The 21,059-nt window shown below is 47.3% G+C and overlaps 1 protein-coding gene across 3 annotated transcripts in view; it reads right to left on the bottom strand.

Annotated features, from left to right (window-relative positions):
* Positions 1-21,059, bottom strand: part of LOC119161161 (lysosomal alpha-mannosidase) — a 218,865-nt gene that overhangs the window by 100,310 nt on the left and 97,496 nt on the right. For all 3 annotated transcript variants that reach the window (XM_037413512.2, XM_075879813.1, XM_037413511.2), the window contains exons 12-14: positions 12,201-12,240; positions 11,073-11,142; positions 10,873-10,995 (exon numbers count right to left, since the gene is read on the bottom strand). In XM_037413512.2, the coding sequence (XP_037269409.2) occupies positions 10,873-10,995; positions 11,073-11,142; positions 12,201-12,240 (233 nt within the window). The remainder of the gene's footprint in view (positions 1-10,872; positions 10,996-11,072; positions 11,143-12,200; positions 12,241-21,059) is intronic.

The raw sequence follows: 21,059 nt of genomic DNA, 5'->3' as shown, positions 1-21,059 counted from the left end.
ACTTTTTCGTTTGTTTCTTCATGGTCAGTTATATGAGCGCGCAACAAAAACTATACGTTAAAAAGCCAGGACAAAACAAAAAAGTAACTGCAAACGTTGCTTATTTGTTATAAGGTTCATGTTTCACTTAGTTCAATCAGTGTACAGACGCGTAAAAGTCGAGCGGTTGTTGATGATGAACCTCGAAGCACAGGGGTGCGAAAGGAAGGACACTTGGAGGAGAGCGCGGCTTTCAGACAGCACTGAAAACAGCGGTTAACCAGCACCTTCCGCGGACAACACTGCCCACTAGAGCGGCGGGTGTCGCGCAACAGCAGCGGTTGCAGCGGCGCATGTGAAACGAACGCGCGTCCGTGCTTCCTTCCGCCACTCATCGCCGCGACCGCCGCCGCTCGGTCGCTCGCATGGGAAAGAGGCTTTACGCATTGAAGCGAGGTGGAAAGTGCGGATGAGACCCGGATGTTGGTGGCGGCGCTGTAGTCGCGTGGGCTGGCTGGCGTGGCTGCCACACTGGTGTTTCGCGCGCTTGTTGTGATGGCCGCACGCACGGACGGGTGGACACACCTAGCAATCAACCTAGACTCATGCAGTTCCTAATTGTCATTAATTGCCCGCAATTTTATAACTTTTCTTAAACGATACGCTCGACCAAAGTTGACATTAACGGAGCTATAGTACTGAAATAGCTCTCTCCTTAGTGCACAAGATCCTCCTGCTCAGGAGCCAGGGTTGCTGCACTGGACCATCTGATTGAGAAAGGGACTGTAGTATCAGCTGAACGCATGTTTTGGAGTATTCCTGCAAAGCAAAGAGAGTTGGTAGAGCAGAAGAGCGATGACTGTCTAATACATTATGTGGCAGGTTATGTTGCTCGAAATTAGGTTTCTGAGGCGTTATGAGTGCATGCCCCGGAATACCTTTCTTTTGGAAGCCCCTAATACGGAAAGCAGAAATACTGAGTTCACTGTGATATGTGACAAGACAGGCTTGTTGTATCCCTCACAGGAGCTTTTTAGGGCACTTAAGAAGTTGAAAGACATCTTCAATGCGTTTTTCAGCCGAGAGAAACTCTGCAGGAACAGCATAGTGGTGTGATGTTGCTGGTGAAGAGAACTTTCGTAATGCTCTAGGTTGCAGCCAGCATACAGATGTGCTCACGACAGAGTTGCCCAAGTTCTGTGTGCTGACCATGCTGCATTTTTATGTAAAAGCGCGCAACAAGTCGCGATATGAACGGCGTAAAAATATATCGCATGCGAAGATCAGCCGTTGCTCCTAATGCATCTCTCGTTGCACCCATGTACTTTGAGAACACTGTGGTGTTTTGTGCCAATATTTTTTAAGTGTGAATACACTTTATAAGCGACCCCAAACCATCCACTGCCGTCGGCGGCGTCCGCAGTTCTCTCTCTATCTTTAAAAGAAAGAGGACTTGGCGGGCCGCAGCGCGACGCTCTACCGAATAAGCCACGGACGCGACGCTGATATCGGTGTCAGTAACGCGCCTTATACCCCCTCCCCCTTCGCTCGCTCCTCCGCTCTCCTCGCTCGCTGCAGCTGCGCGCGCACCCCTCTTTCTCGCGCACCTGCCTTCTCTCTCAGTCTCCCGTCGGGAGCGGGTTGTGAGGGGGAGTAAAGTTAAAATCCGTTGGCATTCGCCAGTGAGTTAACGTAAACTCCCCCGTGTGATCAAATTGCGATTCCCAGGAACCATTACACAATAAAGGCACCATAGTGTGATTAATAAATATACTAGTGCGAATTAATAAATACCCCTCATAGCATCACCCCGTGTATTCGCACTTAACCATGTTCACCCTCGGGGAAATGCTTGGGAGTTTTTTTGTTGCAGCTAGTCTTGTTTTTTTTACTACGTCATGAAACTTCACTATCTCGGGTAACTACTACAGCCATGCCATAGCTGCATTGTCTTGGGAATAATTAAATCCCAAGCTCTCAGTGGATATATACAAACATTAACGAAACCGCACGTAATGAAATTGATATAGTGCATATGTTCCGAATGTGTTGGTACATGCGAAGCCGCGGTTCGCTTGGCTTAATCGTACTTGTGAATGCGATTGCGACGTAACATATCACAACTGTCAATAGGAAATGAATTGAATAATTTAACCATTGAAATTGATTTAGGGACGTTAAACCCCACATATCAATCAATCAATTTAACCATTGAAATTTTTACGTCGATGGTGTTTGTGAGCCTTTAGTTTACGAATCGGCTCTATCGTCTTGTGCCCGTTTTTTCAGCTTGTTGTGTCAGCTTTATTTTCACGCTAGCTTAAAATTTTCGCCTATCCAGGTTTCTCTGCGCTTGTTTTAACTCAGAGAAAGTTTTCAAACACATGCTAAATAACTCCACACTTCCTTTTTTCGGTGAAACGCCAAGCGCACACTGCTTTCTCCGCGTTTCTGAGGCTCTGCGTTTCGCGTTCCAAACAGCCCACGCGCTGGTTGCGTCATCTCGCGGCGTCTACGTCAGATGCCACACCCGCGCGCGCTCCCTGATCCCACTACTTACATCTAGAACACTGTAGGCGTGACTCTCTCTCCTGCTCGGAAAGCACATGGGCTGTGCAGCGCGCGTATCGTGACGATCTGAAACTAATGGAACGGGGCTCAACATTCTGTGCTAGCACGACACCTTCGGCGAAATCATTTCGGTACCGAGTATTATTGGCGAGTAACGACTCGCCGACAACGAAGCAAGTACAAGAGAACGCGCGCTAGATGCATTGACAACAGCGAGTGTTTTCACGTCATTATTTCAGCAATTTTACAGACTTAACGATTGGTCATGCGTCTTCTTCTACAGTTGCATTCCAATACGAGGCCGACGCAGCCATTCTATGACGCAGCGCCCAGCCACTCTGCCCGTGTACCGACCGAAACTCACCGGCGTAAGCATTCTGCGACCGTGGTGACTTTGAGCCAGGTGCAAGTGTCACTTGATCGCGGTTGCTCTAACGTTGAAATAACAATGTTGGGGGCGAGTATAAGAAGCGGAACAAAAAATGTGTTTTATTACGCACATGCAAGATGTTACTGTTACAAAAAATGAAATCAGCACTGTTCTCGTCAATCTGAGCACCACGTTCAGAAGGGCAACGTTGAGCTATATATGAGCTTTACTCGCTTGCGGGCCACCTTGCACATTCAAGGAACGTTCTCTTTGCAGGAACCACGTATAAAAATGCATGCGCGTCACCAAGTAAAATTTCATGATCTGGGCGGTGAACTCCTCAAAGAGCACTTGACATCCAATGCGCACACGATTATTTCGGCTGAGCTCTTTTACAATTGTCAAAAAAACAGCTCTCCCAGCCCCGCATTTGATATCGTCTTTTCTTCAATGACGCTCTCAATTCCTGGAAGTAGGAACGTCAGGGAACTTGAAGGTAAACGACTGCTGCGTGGCGCCGGGTACATATGATGGCATTTCGGTCACGACTGCCGCTGGTGGAACATTGCAGGTTTCCGCGAGCGTGCTGAGACAGTCAGTGCAGGTGGAGAATTCCCGTGCTTTTTTCACGACATACACAGCAAACCGCATCTCTTACGACAGGGCGATTGTATACTATAGTTATGCTGAAATTCATCGCCAGGTGCATGCTCTCGCAACTGAACCTGCAGAAGGAACCCAGCCAGCCTTTCTTCTCGAGCCTGCTTTTGCGCAAGAGCTGTCGACTTGCCTGCAATAAAGCTTTCCTCAACAGAGACGAGTAAGCAGGCATGTTGGGGAAAATCATGAGAACAGCACCATCAAATGGCTCCATTTTCGACGTAACATTTTGACAACAGTTCCATTAGTGACATGCGTGTAGTTCTTGCAGATATGTTGCTCGTGAAAATCCCGGACTGGCTTCTTGATGTCCGTCGCATAGCCGCTCGTGCACCCAGGTACACTGCACATTGTCATCGTTCACTTTTCAACCCTTGTCATCACTACATGGCTACGCCAAAAAAAGTCGCAAAACCGAGCAAAATACGCACGAACACACCACGCCCAACAGTAGGTGCAGCCGTGGACAGACCGCATTTCCGCTTCGACCACGCTGCGCTGACCATGCAAAATGGAACAGCGGTGCTACTGGATGCGATGGTCGGTGGCCAGTCCATGCACTCACGAGAGTTTGAAAACTGAACTTAATCTAGTAACGTTGGGTGGCAGCATGTGTGCCTCTGCATGTCACGTGCTGAGCCGTGGCGGACAATGTCCGTGCTCTGCAACACGGTATTGGTTACGGAGTGTTCTTCTGTCATTTACTGTACTGTTAGCAACGTTTACAAAACCTTTCGTCTATCACGGGGCCTGAACAGCGCCTAGAAAGAGCGCATATCCATGTGCCTTGCGGCGGATGACGCGGATGAAGCATTTGAAGTGTTCAGCGAAATTGCGATGTGCACCATGACGAAGCGGGATGACGACGAACGCCTTGCAGGTCAGTGACGGTTGGGCAGTGCTCCTGCTTGTGGCAACAGACGAAACTGTTGTGCCCAGCAAGACTAGATGAGGACCATGTGCGCATACGTAGTTTCGTGTTCGGTATGTGTACAGTAACAACTTGCATATGTGTAATAAAATACCTTTTCTGTTCCGATTGTTATACTTGCCCCCAACATCGTAATCTCAATGTTAGAGCAACCGCGTTCAAGTGTCACTTGCACCGTGCTCAAGGTCACCACGGTACTCCGTACTTCCAACACCGGTTTCCTGTGCAGCTTCGAAGAACTCTACATAAACATATCGGAAGAAATCTACAGTGGATTCACAGCCACCATAAAGAAAACGAAAGAATCCCAATAAGAATTGCGTAAGGCAGGGAGAAACAATCTATACATTGCTATTCACCGCGTGTTTACAGGACGTATAAGAGTTAATGGAGAGTACCTTAGTAACCTGCGATTCGCTGATGGCATTTCCTTGATGAGTAACTCAGGAGATAGATTACAGCTTACAATTACAGGACTGAACATGGAAAGCGGAAAAGTAGGTCTGAAAATGAATGTACATAAAACGAAATTAATGTGCTAAAGTCTCGGAAGAAAACAGCACTTTTCGATAGGTGGAGATACGCTGGAAATCGCAAAAGAAAATGTCTACTTGGGAACAGGAAGTGATCGCGGAGGCGAACGATCAGAGTGAAGTAACTAGAAGAATAAAGATGGGGTTGATCACATTCAGCAAGCATTCTCTAATCATGAATGGTAATCTGCCACTAACCCCCAAGAGGAAGGTATATAACAGCTGCATCTTGCCGGTACAGTGTGCGTCCCTTTTCAAGCTTCGGTGGTCAAAAATAGGCATAAATGTTTTTAATCGCCTTAAAACCGCAATACAAAACCAACGAAATGCCTCAAATAGCACGACACACTCACGCCATGCACGGTAAAAATGGCTCGTTGGCCGCCTCGACGCATCGTGAAATCGACACCGTGGCGCTGATGGCTGGGCCAATCGCTGCGTCACCTAACCATTGTCGATTACCTATAAAAGTGTTCTGTGGTAGCGCTGTGATCCACTGGTCCATTGCCTGACAAGTACGCTTCACGGCTTCTTTTCTTTGCAATGCTAGGCAGACTTCAGACAGCTATCCTTATGAAGAACATAAGTTCCAACAAAACATACGTGTAAGCTGTAAGCGGCAGTGCTAGCCTAGCTTAGCTTCGGCTGTTTAGAGTACGTTGTAGCTGCACTGCACTCTAGCCTCCAAAACGCAACCGGCGGGCTGCACTACTATCGAACCTAGCGACGAGGATTACCAAGGGGCCGGGAGTGCACTAGCGTTACCCTCTAGCCACGCTAACGCAACCACGATGCTGCACTATTCTCGAACCAAGCGACGAAAACCTTTTAGGGGGCCCGCCCTAGGTGTTTTGTGGCCCTGTGAGCCCGCTAGCGGTAGCCTTGCTTTTCCTCGCTGGGGCACAAGCCACACTCACGTAAAAGCACGTTTAAAGGGCGGTGTTATCGGAGCATTGGCAAACGTCACATACGTCGGAGCGCATTGGCTGAGTCTAGACATACGTTGGCTGTGGAAGTGCGTTGACTTATGATCTGTTTTTGCCAATATAGCACAGTGTATGCGCGCGTCGATCCTACGTTGAACCATAATCGCACCTTACCAGTATCTAAAAACATCAACAACAACAACAAAAACTAGCGCGCTATGCTCGTGTTGTCATTAATATGGCCAAACCAAGTGCTTCTTGTTTTCCTCCATATAAAAAGCTCGTTTAAGCAAAACGTTTACTCGATGAACGTGATAACAATTTTAGGCATTGAAAAGCTCATAATGGCACGAACCTCAAAATAAGCGCTTATAGGCACAATAAATATGTTATTAAAATGTTTACCATTTCTTAGTTTGTGTTTATATGTGAAATAGGCTCACAACAGACTCCAGGGAAAAAAAGGAAAATTTGCCTAAAGTTTCGGTCTTCACTAACGAAATCTTGATAATTAGAGAAGCACTTTTGAAGACAAAATTATATAGAGATTTTTAAATAATTATTTTTTTCAGAAAAATTTGAAGTTGCTACTGCAGCATGCTGAGAACAATACGCAAAAAGTCTGGTTCGCATAACGCCATTCCTCTTTTTTAATTGTGCTGCGAGATATTCGAGACACCTTGCACATAAACAAATGTACCTGGTCATAGGCAAGCAACATGCAGGAACAGAAAGGGCAAATTCAGGAAAGATGTAACACACATAGACAACTCAAACAAAGCCCTAGTTCTTTGCCTGGAAGCGCTGATACCTCGGAGCCTATACATCTTGCTGATACTCTTAACAATTGCACACAAGCATGCTACATAAAATAATGTTCATAGAATGATATTTTTTGAGCTTAATTTCCAAACTAGGAGGACAAATTCAACATTCGTTATGTTATATTTGCTGTTGGCCATTAAAACCATTTTGTAAACGAAAAAAAAATAAGTTCACGCCACTAGTATTCTTCCCCATTTCGTTTCTTCTTTTTTCCGGGCAAGCACTGTGTTTTTGAAACACCAGCATACCATCGGCAGTGTTCTTAGTTCAAAGACAACAGATGACGACTTCAACAGCGTAAGCTGTTACGTGGAGGCTCTTCACAAGATTCAATTTCGGAGGTGATATCATCCACCACTACTGCCGGTATCCGTAGCAGTTTTGGCTAATTTATTAGAAAAATGAATTTGTCTTTACCTACCAAGTTTTAACCGGCTTAGTCTTTGTGGGTGTCAAGTATATCTACCACAAAGCCACGCTAATCCCCGAAGATGCTTCGAAGAAATAGCCATAATGCCGGGCCAGAATTCACGGCAGCCACCATGCAAATATTTCATGGTAGAAGTGCAGAATTGCACCAGGCATCAAGCTGTGTCAATCGTGCAACAATTGGGTGGTTTAACGCAGCCACTTCAATACCAAAGGGCTTCGACCATAATTCACTATCATCAGCCACAGCATAAACAAAGTGTGCAACTTCGTACACTCTTAAAAAAAAATGGAGTGACGTACTCTCCATTTAGGGAGGAACGGCGATGTCCCCAATGTTCGTCTTCAAATAGAAAAACGTTGCTCCCTCATCCACGGAGAAACACGTTCCTCCTTACGAAAATCAACATGGCTGCCCCCCGGCGAAGCGAGTAGGCTTAGCAAATGCAACGATTCTCGATTGGTAAGGAGTACACGGCACTGAAAGTTACAAAAAACGGTCCCGCTGAGCTTGATATTGAACGAAATTATTATAAAAACAAGCAGACGAACCTGTGGCGGTGAACACATCGCGAAAGAGAACGATGGAGCAAGTACGTTTCGTTCGGTCAGCGAAGCCACGTTCACTCCGAAAGACACGGTTTCTGCAGAGCCCTCACCTGAAGAGTGCATGCTAGGCTTGCTGTATTTATTTCTCGCAGATTCACATAGTGTAGCGACGTTATCCATGCGCTTACGGGTCCGCAGGTCACGAGATGTGCCTCCAAACCGTACACTCGATCGCAGCGAAACCACTCTGAATCCGTAGTGCAGCTTTGATAGATAGATGTTCAACGATATATAAATGGCTGGAGGTGTGAGAGCGTCATAGCAATGAAGTAGGTGGTAGGTGGCGCCATCTAGAGGGATTGAACAAAGTTAAAAAAAAGTTGACTGCCGCGGCGTTTGTTGTTATTGCCCACTATCACGGCTCCCTTGCGGATTGTTTACGCATCAACCCATTCGAGACCACTTACGGACACCGAAAGCCTATTATGTGCTGATGCAATCCATATAGCTACACATGCACACATGGTCACATAGTACACAAATTGTACGCAACAAGTACACTAGCGTATACGCTATCAAGTACGCAACAAGAGCACAATCAACCATTCAAAACCAACGGCTCACACCTCGACGTGTTTACTCACACTGAACTGTGAAAGCGCGCCAGCTTATATAGCGATGAATTTCAACTGACCTGAGTGGCACAGATTACAAGTAGGTTTTCTTACACTTTTTTCACGTTTTTTATCAATACCACAACATGCGCACACATAAATATATTGTATCTGATGCTTAGGTAAACTTTAGTTAATCAATGGTTGCACAGTAATGAACGGAATAATTACTAGAGCTTATCAGGTTTTCACGAAGGCGGATGCCCAAAACCGTGCTTAGAATGCCCACGGCAATTCGAACGCTGCGCCATCTGTCAACCACTGCCACAGTTACTTTTTTTTTCTTGAAGCCTCTGAGAGTGCAAACACTTGCCACGCGTTAGCCATTTCGGAGGTCACGTTTTTTTTTTCTTCTTACTTGGAGAGGGCGCAGCATGCAGACCAAACTTTGTCTCCGTCGTGGTAGGTGTTCTGTGGTCACGTCGACCTCGTTTAGTTGTTTCGTCTTAACGTTTGCTTATATTCTTTTTACGTGCGTACCACAAGTGTGGCCGTTAGCCATGGATATAGTACACCACTAGCCCTTCAATGACAATGTTTTAATGCGGTAACGACCGTCCTAGCAGTGTATACGTACGTTACAACGCGGGTCCTGCGAGATAAATAAGCGATGACCTCGCATCCGACGGTATTTTTTTATTTTTTCGTGAGCCATGACAGTGGCTGTTGGCGTCGCGGGAGCTCTCATACTTGAGTGGAGGAACTGTCGCTGCAGTGCGCAAGTTTACTATAACTTTATAGAATGTTGTGCCTGCATACTTTTCTGCTTCAGATGCCTCTCGCGATTCGCCTCGCGTGTCAACTTGCAATCATAGTGCGTGCCACAATTTTGTTGTTAGCGCTGTGGCTGTGGTGGTTATTACTCTGGATTCGGAATACTCTTTTCACAAAGGTGAGTGAGCGTTAGTACTTACTTGTTGTGCACAGCTGCTACTAGAAGTGCATTTTGTGTTGAGTTTCTCACGACAAAGGAGAATCATGGACGAGAAAGACATACTGCTCGCGTGCATAATTCCTTCCTACTTCTCAGTGCTGGCATGGGCAATTCAAAACGAATGCGATTGAGAATTTGCTTTAATCTACAGAAGTCATTGGTTCACTTTTCACAAAAGTTTAGTTATGATGATGTTTAAAAAGTTTCTGATGGTTGTAATCTAGTCTGGCGAATAAGCGCTCGGTGAAACTTCGCAGCCTGTTTCCCTTTGTGCTTTCACCTGCCGGGGTAGCATAGCCTTATTGGGTGTCGTGTAACTATGCTGATGGACGCAGGTACGACTTCCGGCCACGGCGGCCGTATTCGAATGGGGGTAAACTGCAAAGAACATCCATATGGTGGTTGTGGCACGTATAAGTCTATCAATTGTATATGATCGTACTTTCACGCATGGACTGTAGAGTGGTATCAGGTTTCCTACACTATTGAAAAAATTAGTGTGATGGTTTTTTACGCGCCTCGTTGAATTCATGAGTGCTGTTGGTGCCGTGCGAAACTAAAAATGCGTGGGCTTACCAAGTATGTCGACACCGAAAAAAATCATTATTTTTTTTACACTCTAAGGTAATCGATAAATCAAGACTGCTTGGGAAGCAGAGCTCCTTGTATTCGTGACAAATTGGTAGTATGAAACAACACGAGACACACATGGAAGTGTGCGGAGCATCGTGCGAGTGCCTGACGATAAAAAAAAAAAGAGAGGCTTTTACTCTATACTAATAAAACAAAAGAAAACGTCATTCCTGCATTGCTTACAACAATCTTAGGTTAAAGCAATCGCTCTCGACTGGCCGCGGCCGGCTATAGGCTTGGCGTGCGCATGCGCGCGAGCAAGACCCCCGTGATTGAGGAGTAACTTGAACGCTGAAGGAGGAACGTTGCTCCTTTGGTCCTTGCCGCGAGAGGGCGCGACGGGTAAAGCGCCCGAAAGGGAGGAAGTCGCTGCGCCGAAGGAGGAACGGAGCCCGTTTCTCCAATCTCGCTCCCTTTTTTTTAGAGTGTAGTTGCACATATTGTCGTACACGAGTGCATTCACTATTCAGCAATTCGCATTGCATGTTCTGGATACCAAAGCGCACCTGAGAGTATTTTGATGAATGAGTGCACATTGAAATACTACATTCCGACGTTCCCTATTAAACGTTGTAAGAGAAACGAGACCTTCAAACGTCACTCCACCAGCGTACGCTGTCATTGTGCTGCGTGTTCGGCGTAGGCCTATAGACTTTTCTATCAGATTTATTTACAAGACAATGCACGCCGAAGGGCAATGTTAAAAGATAGCTGACTTTCAAGAGATTCTATGTGTATTGCATTTAAAAAAATCTTTTGAGAAATCTTCCTCGTGCCTTCTCTATGTGGGCGTGACACTGTCAACTAGGTGGTAGAGAAAGCGCCGCAAAATTCTGTCAGCATGTCACAGGCACTGACCTCGCCAGATGTTTCCGTGATTTCGCAGGCACTTATGTTCAATGTGTGGCAACGCACGAGCCTTGATTTTCCCGGTTTCAGCTTCTTAGACAAGAGCTTTGTGAATGCGTCGTTTGTGTAGTTCTGAAAAAAAATAGACAGAAGCAGAGCAATCAGTTCAAAGCTACATTTGTGATGCATGTAAACAGAAAGAAACTTACATCACTTGTAATGAGGCCACGTGTGATGCGCTTAACGTAGTCATTGGTTACAACCTGTTTAGCTGTTCCCCTAGAATAAATTTATATGAAGAAAAAGAAACAACGTTCAAGCAATTACCTAAGTATGCAAGAAACCAAGGCAAAGTAGGCAAAATGGCAAATCCATAAAGCGCAAGCGACAAAGGTTTTATGTCGTCAAAAGCTTTTCTCCTTGTTTCAAGGTGAGTATAATGAGAAGAAAAATAGACATGGCATCAAATAACCAGGGCCGAAGGCTGGATTTCGAGATAGACCAGTGCACGTGTGCCGGTGAAATACAATTGCTGATTATCTGCAACCAACTCTACAGTAACAATATTCAAAGTTTTCATGCCAAAATTTGCGTGCAGCGCCCCATAAATGGCGACAGTGAGGCGTTTTCGTGCGACCAGGTGCTGGCATGCAACCATATTATCTACTGAAGTCTTTGTACTGTAGGTAGACAAAACTGGAGACGAATCCATGGTGTTTAATTGGCCAAATATATTTGTGATCCGGGCGACTTTCTTAATACAGCACTTGATTGTGCCAGTGCATTTACAGGCCATTGTTCTTAATTAGTACTTCAGACTACGGAATGCTCTGTTAGTCCAAAGTTTTAAAAAAAAGTAATGACGAGGGAGGTCATCCTCTGCACTGCTTGTATAAGGCACCATTAAATAGAAAATTTTGACTATAAGTGCTGCTCGTTCATCTTTGCTCAGGACATGGCTGGTACAAAACATAGTAGAAACTTTACTGCGCACACAGACGGTAACGAAGGAAAAAAACACAAGTCATACTGCAGAGTGTGTTTTCTTTCTTCGTCCTCATCTGTGTGCACAGTAATGTTTTCAGTATGCATAATAAGCTAGCCCAGCAACACTTCTCAACATACTTAAATGGAGTGTCAAATACCACATGAATGCACATACTTTAGGATCATATTTATGAGTTACCGAGTACTGTACCGTCAGCTCATCAATCTGAACAGTAGAAAATCTGGCTCATTCTATCATTGTTCACATTACCAGCCTACAAAAGTGCTGCTCAAAAAAGTGATTGCTAGACTGTGAAGATGACTTTATGGTGTAAACACTGCGTACGTACGTAATGGCATCATGGTGCTGTCCGATAGCCAAGGCTTCGCCTGTAACAAAGCATAAAAATACTTTGAATCTCTTCTTTCAGTAGCAAACGCTTACCATTTACATAAAAAATTATTATATTTGACCCACACTGTCAAGGTTTTACACTAAAATTAATCATATGCTAAGTTTCCCGCCTCTCGCAATGCTGAAAATATTACGAGCTCTCAATGGCCACGAGCACTTACAAACGAAAAGCTTTGCGAATTCAGCCTCTGGTGCTAAGGTGATACTCTAAATCAGGAGTCTTGATATAAGCCCGGAGGCCGCATGCGGCTCGCGAATATTTCTCTAACAGCCCGTGGCTTCACAACGAATAAATTTTTGTGACCCTTTGCTAAATTAGACGCGTTATATTTACTTACCGTTTGTAAATATTAAGACTTTGTTCGAGTAGGTGACTGATGCAGGACTGGTCTCGAGCATATCTTTTCGTGAGTCACCCCGTGCTGTCCATATACGAGATGCAACCGCCGGACAAATCTCTATTTTAGAGTCGACTTTCAGGTTGGAGTCATTGTGGAGAACAGTGTCGATATATCCTGACATCAACTCCACTTTAGAAATTATTCATATTTGAGATATAGGAAATGCGTTCTTTCAAATGGCAGCGTTTAGTGACACTTTGTTCTAACTCCCCTCCCCTCACTTGAGCGTTCTTCATGGTCGCGGCCCTTGCGGTAGTATATGTCCTGACTGTGGCCCATTAGCTGAGCCGAGTTTGAGAACCCTGCCCTACTGACAGGCTTTATGACATGATTTGACCGCAAATAACACAAACACAAAATAAAGAAACACTCAACGACAAGCACAAGCGGCACTTTCAACTAAAGCAGACCGGGTGATAATCCAGACTTAAGTAACAACACAGACATCCGCAGTCTTCAGTCTGCCCTAAACTAAACAAACGAACAAGGTCTTCTCAACTCCTAAAGCCTCAGGGCATTTCATTTACTGTACTGGAGTGGCACAGATGGCAAAATCATGGTTGATCTCTCCATCATGGGGATTGGTATATGTCACAGAACGAGCGCTAAAAATGGGCGCGCCGCCAAATTCTTGCGATAACGGGCGGGAGAAACGGCGCGAGGTCAAAAGAAAAAAAAAGAAAACAAACATCTAAAGGCTCCCCGGGGCGCGCGCTCTCCCCTCGGAAGCGTGGCTTCACCGACGAACCTCCTCGCCCCACATCGGCGGCCGAGATAGCCCGCGAAAGTTCCAGAACGAAAGGGGCGTGGTCATACCGAGTTGAGTCATCGGCCGCGGAGGGCGTGCCAACCGTCTTGCCCTCTTCCCAGCCTTCGCTGCGTATCGCGCCGACGAAATGACGAGAACCGTCTGGAATGTCGCGCGCAAGGTATTTAACCGAGCAGCCGAGATGAGAGATCAGGAGGAGACGGAAGTTAGCGCCAGAGCGCGTAGGGTATACCGCCGTGTAGTCGGCGAAGTTTTTGTCGGTAGCGAAAAAGCGGGAGAAGAAGATGATTTGCACCTGAGGGGTGACGACTCGAGCTACAGGCAAGAGTGTGTGTTTACCGCTATCGAGCGAGGACGCGTGGCGACAGCTGCGTGAGTGAAGCCGACGTGTTCGGGCGAAGAAGTTGGGAGCTTGGAGAGTGGCCAATTGAAGACGCGAGGTTTCCTGGAAGAGAAGCTTCGAGGGCGCGGAACGACAACAACGCGGGACTTTGAGTGAGTGATTCTCGGAAGAGTATCATCTAGACTTTTGCTCCAAGGACTTTGGACTGAATAGGTTTTCTATCTCTTTAGTCCTTAAGTGTCTTGGTTGTTCAATGCATGCGACTGCATTGTAGTGCGTATCGTTGTCTGTGTCCGTTGTTTTGAGTGTGGCTGATTGTACTGTGTAGTACGTTGTTTGATTGGTGACGTATTGTATGTAACTATTGCGGAGTGTGCATTCTTGTGTATTGTTTTCGATCTGCCATTTTCGAGAATATAATATTTGTTCTGTTTATCAACTCTCGGCTCTGACTTGTTCTTTGGGCCACAACCGGCGTCCGCTGGCACGCCAAAAAGGACCACTTCCAAATTGTCCACGCTTTCGTGGTGCGGTTCGGGGGGCCGATACTTCGGCTCTTGGAATTAGCCCGGCGATTGCCTCCCTCATAAACGGGACATGTGTGACAATTAATCTGGCGTCCGCGACACAGGACCTTTTGGTGCACAGTGTGTCCAAAGTAGTGAGAAAGAGCCTCGAGTTGTTGATACTGCTATCGGAACGATTTTGTGTGTTGTGCAGTGTTCTCGTTAACGAGTGCAGTGGAGTGTTCCGATAAACTGATTTAGGCAGATACTTTTTACACGCGGCAAGACTTTATTTGCGAGACACCATGGATCTCGAAAAGTTAGTAGCTCTTGGTGAGAAGATGGGTCTTTCTGGTGCCGAACTACGGAAGTGGGTAAGACAGAAGGAGAAAGAGGCGGTGGAGAGAGATAGGTTGGCAGCTGAGAGAGCCAAGGAAGAAAAAGCAGCCGAGTTGGAGAGAGAGAGGTTGGCAGCTGAGAGAGCCAAGGAAGAAAAAGCAGCTGAGTTGGAGCGAGAGAGGTTGGCAGCTGAAAGGGCGAAAGAAGAAAGAGAGGCAAAGGAGCGACAGCTGAAAGAAGAAAGAGAGCAGCAGTTGAAGTTGGAGCTGGAGAGAGAAAAGCTGGCCGCTGAGAGGGCGAGAGAAGAAAGGGAGGCAAAGGAGCGACAGCTGAAAGAAGAAAGAGAGCAGCAATTGAAGTTGGAGTTGGAGAGAGAAAAATTGGCAGCCGAAAGGGCGAGAGAGGAAAGAGAAGCGAGGGAGCGACAGCTGAAAGAAGAAAGAGAAGCGGAGATGGCTGAAAGGAAACGGCAGCGGCAGCACGAGATGGAACTCGAGCGGCTCCGGTTGCAACAGCGAAGTGAAACTCCCGTCCAACCTAGAGTTGAAAGCAGCGAACGGGAAGATCATGGCTTCCGCTTGAACCCAAGCAAGCTGCTCGTGTCGTTTGATGAAAGGAAGGACGACCTTGACGCGTACCTTCACCGATTCGAGACGATTGCGAAGAGCCAGAATTGGCCAGAACATCAATGGGCAACTGCTTTGAGTACTTGCTTGAGTGGTGAAGCGCTCAGTGTGTACGGTAGGCTGACGCCGACGGATGCAGCCAACTATGCAAAGGTGAAAGCTGCTTTGCTGAAGCGATTTAGATTTACTGTAGAAGGATTCCGGGACAGATTTCGGACAGGAAAGCCAGCTGATGGTGAGACGGCTACGCAGTACGCCGCCCGACTTAGCCATTATTTGAACTTTCAGGGACAGCGCAGGAGTACGATGAACTTAGAGAGCTCCTAATTAGAGAACAATTTCTTACTAGTTGCCACCCAAGCATGTCGCTGTACTTGAAAGAGAGGAGAGCTAAGTCACTTGAAGACATGCTTGAATTAGCTGATCAATTCTTGGAAGCGCAAGGTGGCACTAATTTGGCCAGAGTCAAGAAGGATTGTCCCGATGATTCGAAGAAACTGACTCCCGAAGAAAAGAAGCGTGCACCAGAGAGCATTCCGCGATGTTTTCTGTGCAACCGAGTGGGTCACCGTGCTAACCACTGCCGAACTAACTTCACAAGCCCCACGGTTGTAAAATGTTTCAAATGTGGTCAGACTGGGCACAAGGCAGACGCATGTCGTAACGGAGAGAGTCAAACTCACCAGGTATCCTGTGCACAAGTGGCACCAAAAACCGTTGATGACGTCACCGATGGATTCGTAGAGTTGAAAAATGGGGAGAAAATCCCTATTGTGGGTGCGGTATTGACAAAACAACAAACAGGTGCTACGAAGGGAATGCCTGTGATGGCTGGAAAAGTGGCGGGAAGGCGTGTAGACGTCTTAAGAGACACTGGGTGCTCCACTGTAATAGTACAAAGAGACCTAGTCCACGACGACGAACTCACGGGCCAGACCAGCCTGATTTACACCGTCGACCGTTCGGTTATGAGGCTGCCTGAGGCCAAGGTCAAGATCGAGACGCCCTTCTACAGTGGAATTGTTTCTGCCTTCTGCATGGATGATCCATTGTATGACGTAATCGTGGGGAACATCGAGGGCGCCCGTTCGCCGGACCAACCCGAACCACTGGAAGAGGACCCAGAAATCGATCCACCATCGATTGCAAACCCTCACGACCAACCAGCCACGGGCGATGAGGACGTAGTCGCAGTTGCGACCCGAACACAGACCAAAGCCCAGTCGAAGCCATTCCAGCCCCTCCCTGCACTCGATTCCGAGGAGGACCCGAGCTTCAGCTATGCCGAGGAACAAATACAGGACGAGTCGTTAAAACCCTGCTTTGCGCAAATCGACAAGGACCTCAGATGCCGTAATAGTAAATGCGCGATAATGTTCAAGCAGGAAGATGGACTGCTCTACAGGTACTATACGGAGAGGAGTGGTCGGCGGATACGACAGCTGTTGGTGCCGAAGAACCGCCGAGAGGCTGTTATGAAGCTAGCCCACGATGGGATAATGGCCGGGCACCTGGGAGCCGAGAAAACCAAAGTAAGAATTCAGGAAGAATTCTTCTGGCCCGGTGTCACAGCCGACGTGAAACGGTTCGTGGCGTCTTGCGATATCTGCCAGCGAACTGTGCCAAAAGGAAGGGTGCCACACGTGTCACTCGGCCAGTCTCCCGTCATAGACATCCCCTTTAAAAGGGTAGCTATTGATATAGTAGGCCCTATCCGACCTCCATCTGGTCAAGGAAACCGCTATATCCTGACTCTCGTCGATTGCGCCACGCGCTATCCGGAGGCAGTTGCACTACCTGGCATAGAGACCGAACGAGTCGCAGAAGCCCTCGTTGAGATGTTCTCCCGTTTTGGTGTACCGAGGGAAATTTTAAGTGATAGGGGCTCGAATTTCACGTCGGAGTTAGTGAAGGAAGTGGCACGACTTCTATCAGTGCGCCAACTCCATACCACCCCTTACCACCCGATGGCCAACGGGATGGTGGAAAAATTTAATGGCACCCTGAAGACTATGCTCAAAAGAATGTGTGCGGAGAAACCAAAAAACTGGGACAGATTCCTCGGTCCGTTGCTGTTCGCGTACAGAGAAGTTCCCCAGGCAAGTCTCGGCTTTTCACCGTTCGAGCTGCTGTACGGCCGACATGTCCGGGGACCCCTGGCGATCTTAAAAGAAGTCTGGACGAACCAAGAGCTGGACGATGAGCTCAAGACAACCTACCAGTACGTATTGGATCTCCGAAATCGTCTAGAAGAGACGTGCCGCCTAGCTCACGAAGAACTCCGAGGGGCGGGAGCACGCTACGCTAAGCACTACAATCGAAAATCAAGGGATAGAGTATTCCAACCAGGAGATAAGGTTCTCATCCTGCTCCCTACTGACAAAAATAAACTCTTGCTGCATTGGAAGGGGCCCTTCGAAGTGCAGGCGACAATTGGGGACTTCGATTACTCCCTAAAGACGCCGAGCGGGCCGAAAATTTTCCATGCCAATTTGCTGAAGAAGTATGCGGAGCGGGAAACGAACCAAGATGCGCCGGTTCAATGCCAAGTCATCGTAGGGGTTATTGACAATGGAGATGAACAGGAACTACCGGTGCCGGAATTCGTGCAGACCGAAGGAATTACTGACGTCATTGACGGACCAACAAAAGGAGGAGTTGGAGAAAACCCTGACAGCGCACTCTAAAATATTTTCGAATGTCCCGGGCAAGACAGATTGGGTGGAGTGTCACCTCGAGACAGTGACGGAGTCCCCAGTCAACGTCAAACAGTACCCGTTACCTTTTGCTACGACTAAAGACATCGAGGCCGAGGTACAGCAAATGAAAACACTGGGCATAATTGAAGTCTCAAAATCGCCCTATAATTCCCCCGTGTTGCTTGTGGACAAACCGGACAAAACCAAGCGGTTTGTAGTCGATTTCCGGCGCCTGAACAACCTCATAATAGCAGATGCAGAGCCCATGCCTAGAGCAGATGCCGTTTTTGCCAGTGCCACAAACAAAAAATACTTCTCTAAGTTAGATTTTGCTAAGGGCTACTGGCAAATCCCACTCTCCCAGCAGTCGAAACCTAAGACTGCGTTTTCGACAAAATCCGGTCTCTACCAGTTCTGCTACATGCCTTTCGGGATCAAAACGGCACCCGCCGTATTCGCCCGGCTGATGCGACTGGTCACCGAGGGAATCCCGGGCATTGAACATTACTATGACGACGTACTCATAACAAGCACGACCTGGGAGGAACACCTATCCACTCTCAAACAACTCTTCGCTCGAATTCAGGCTGCCGGGTTGACCGTGAGACCGAGCAAGTGTGAGTTGGGAATGAATGAGATTGATTTCCTTGGTCATCACATTGGACAAAACATGCTTGCTCCACTGGGAAAGACTCTCGACAAAATCCAAGCTGCAACCGCCCCAAAGACGAAGCGACAGGTACGCGCTTTTCTCGGGTTGACCAGCTATTATCGGGAGTTCATTCCAAATTATGCCGAGATCAGCGCCCCTCTCACAGAACTGATCAAGAAGGGTGAAAGCAAATTAGTAAAATGGACGACGACACACGAGAAAGCATTCGCGAAACTCAAGGAATGCATCTCGAGCCCTCCCGTGCTCCGCCTCTCAGACTTAACCAAGGAATTCATCCTCCGCACCGACGCTTCCGACACCAGCCTCGGGGCTGTGCTCTTGCAGTCACACGAAGGGACCCTGCATCCTATAGCATACGCCAGTCGCAAACTACTTCCCCGGGAATCATCCTACAGCACCATCGAAAGAGAATGTCTAGCACTGGTGTGGGGGATACAGAAGTTTAATATTTATCTCTACGGAGCGCCTTTCTTGGTCCAAACTGACCATCAGCCTCTCCAATACATAAAACAGGCTAAACAGCTCAACAGCAGAGTGTTGAGGTGGAGCTTGCTTCTGCAAGAGTATCAGTTCCGAGTCGAGCACATCAAGGGAAGCGAGAACGTTGGTGCCGACTACCTTAGCCGAGTTTGAATGTTTTGGAAGTGTCTGACAGCAGTGAACGCAATAGGCTGTGTTGTTATTGTGTTATCCGGTGTTGAGCAAATCAAAATGTTTCTTAAGGTGATGTGATGTATAGTGTTGTACAATTGTTGTATAGACAGAACCTTGTACAATTGTATTGTTTGGAATGTGTGATGAAGAGTTGTACTCATGTACCTGCGGTTATATTTCATGTGTGTGAGATTGAATGTAATGTCCAATCGTATTGAGGGATATATTGTGAATGTGAAGTGTCATGAGCGATGGATTGTGTTACAGTCTGTGAGAGTGTGTGGTGACTTTTCGCGCTCGTTTGTGTGGTTTTGAATATTATGAGATGATGTTCTTAAAGTGGGGGGCAGTGTCACAGAACGAGCGCTAAAAATGGGCGCGCCGCCAAATTCTTGCGATAACGGGCGGGAGAAGCGCCGCGAGGTCAAAAGAAAAAAAAAGAAAACAAACATCTAAAGGCTCCCCGGGGCGCGCGCTCTCCCCTCGGAAGCGTGGCTTCACCGACGAACCTCCTCGCCCCACATCGGCGGCCGAGATAGCCCGCGAAAGTTCCAGAACGAAAGGGGCGTGGTCATACCGAGTTGAGTCATCGGCCGCGGAGGGCGTGCCAACCGTCTTGCCCTCTTCCCAGCCTTCGCTGCGTATCGCGCCGACGAAATGACGAGAACCGTCTGGAATGTCGCGCGCAAGGTATTTAACCGAGCAGCCGAGATGAGAGATCAGGAGGACACGGAAGTTAGCGCCAGAGCGCGTAGGGTATACCGCCGTGTAGTCGGCGAAGTTTTTGTCGGTAGCGAAAAAGCGGGAGAAGAAGATGATTTGCACCTGAGGGGTGACGACTCGAGCTACAGGCAAGAGTGTGTGTTTACCGCTATCGAGCGAGGACGCGTGGCGACAGCTGCGTGAGTGAAGCCAACGTGTTCGGGCGAAGAAGTTGGGAGCTTGGAGAGTGGCCAATTGAAGACGCGAGGTTTCCTGGAAGAGAAACTTCGAGGGCGCGGAACGACAACAACGCGGGACTTTGAGTGAGTGATTCTCGGAAGAGTATCATCTAGACTTTTGCTCCAAGGACTTTGGACTGAATAGGTTTTCTATCTCTTTAGTCCTTAAGTGTCTTGGTTGTTCAATGCATGCGACTGCATTGTAGTGCGTATCGTTGTCTGTGTCCGTTGTTTTGAGTGTGGCTGATTGTACTGTGTAGTACGTTGTTTGATTGGTGACGTATTGTATGTAACTATTGCGGAGTGTGCATTCTTGTGTATTGTTTTCGATCTGCCATTTTCGAGAATATAATATTTGTTCTGTTTATCAACTCTCGGCTCTGACTTGTTCTTTGGGCCACAACCGGCGTCCGCTGGCGCGCCAAAAAGGACCACTTCCAAATTGTCCACGCTTTCGTGGTGCGGTTCGGGGGGCCGATACTTCGGCTCTTGGAATTAGCCCGGCGATTGCCTCCCTCATAAACGGGACATGTGTGACAGTATAACACAAAAATAAACTGTGCCTTCACAGGAGTAGCTGATTGTTTATTGTACCTTTATGCATGGAAGTTTGTACAATGTCTATCGTTTTGAAGTTATAGCACCATTGTACGTGGATGCACCAACATTGACGCCTAGTGGAACATCTGCATCCCAATGACTAACGACCCCAGCGTTTTTGGTAGATGAAGTAGTTCACAATATTTGAACACACTATTTGAAGTAGTTCACAATATTTGAAATTTGAACGGTGCCGAGAACAGGACACGAACTCCAACACGTTTTCCGATTTTTTTTTGAGCC

This window comes from Rhipicephalus microplus, chromosome X (genome assembly GCF_043290135.1).
Source record: "Rhipicephalus microplus isolate Deutch F79 chromosome X, USDA_Rmic, whole genome shotgun sequence".
Lineage (NCBI taxonomy): Eukaryota > Metazoa > Arthropoda > Arachnida > Ixodida > Ixodidae > Rhipicephalus > Rhipicephalus microplus.
The sequence above is the reverse complement of the archived record's forward strand: the minus strand, read 5'-3'. Positions and strand labels throughout refer to the sequence as shown.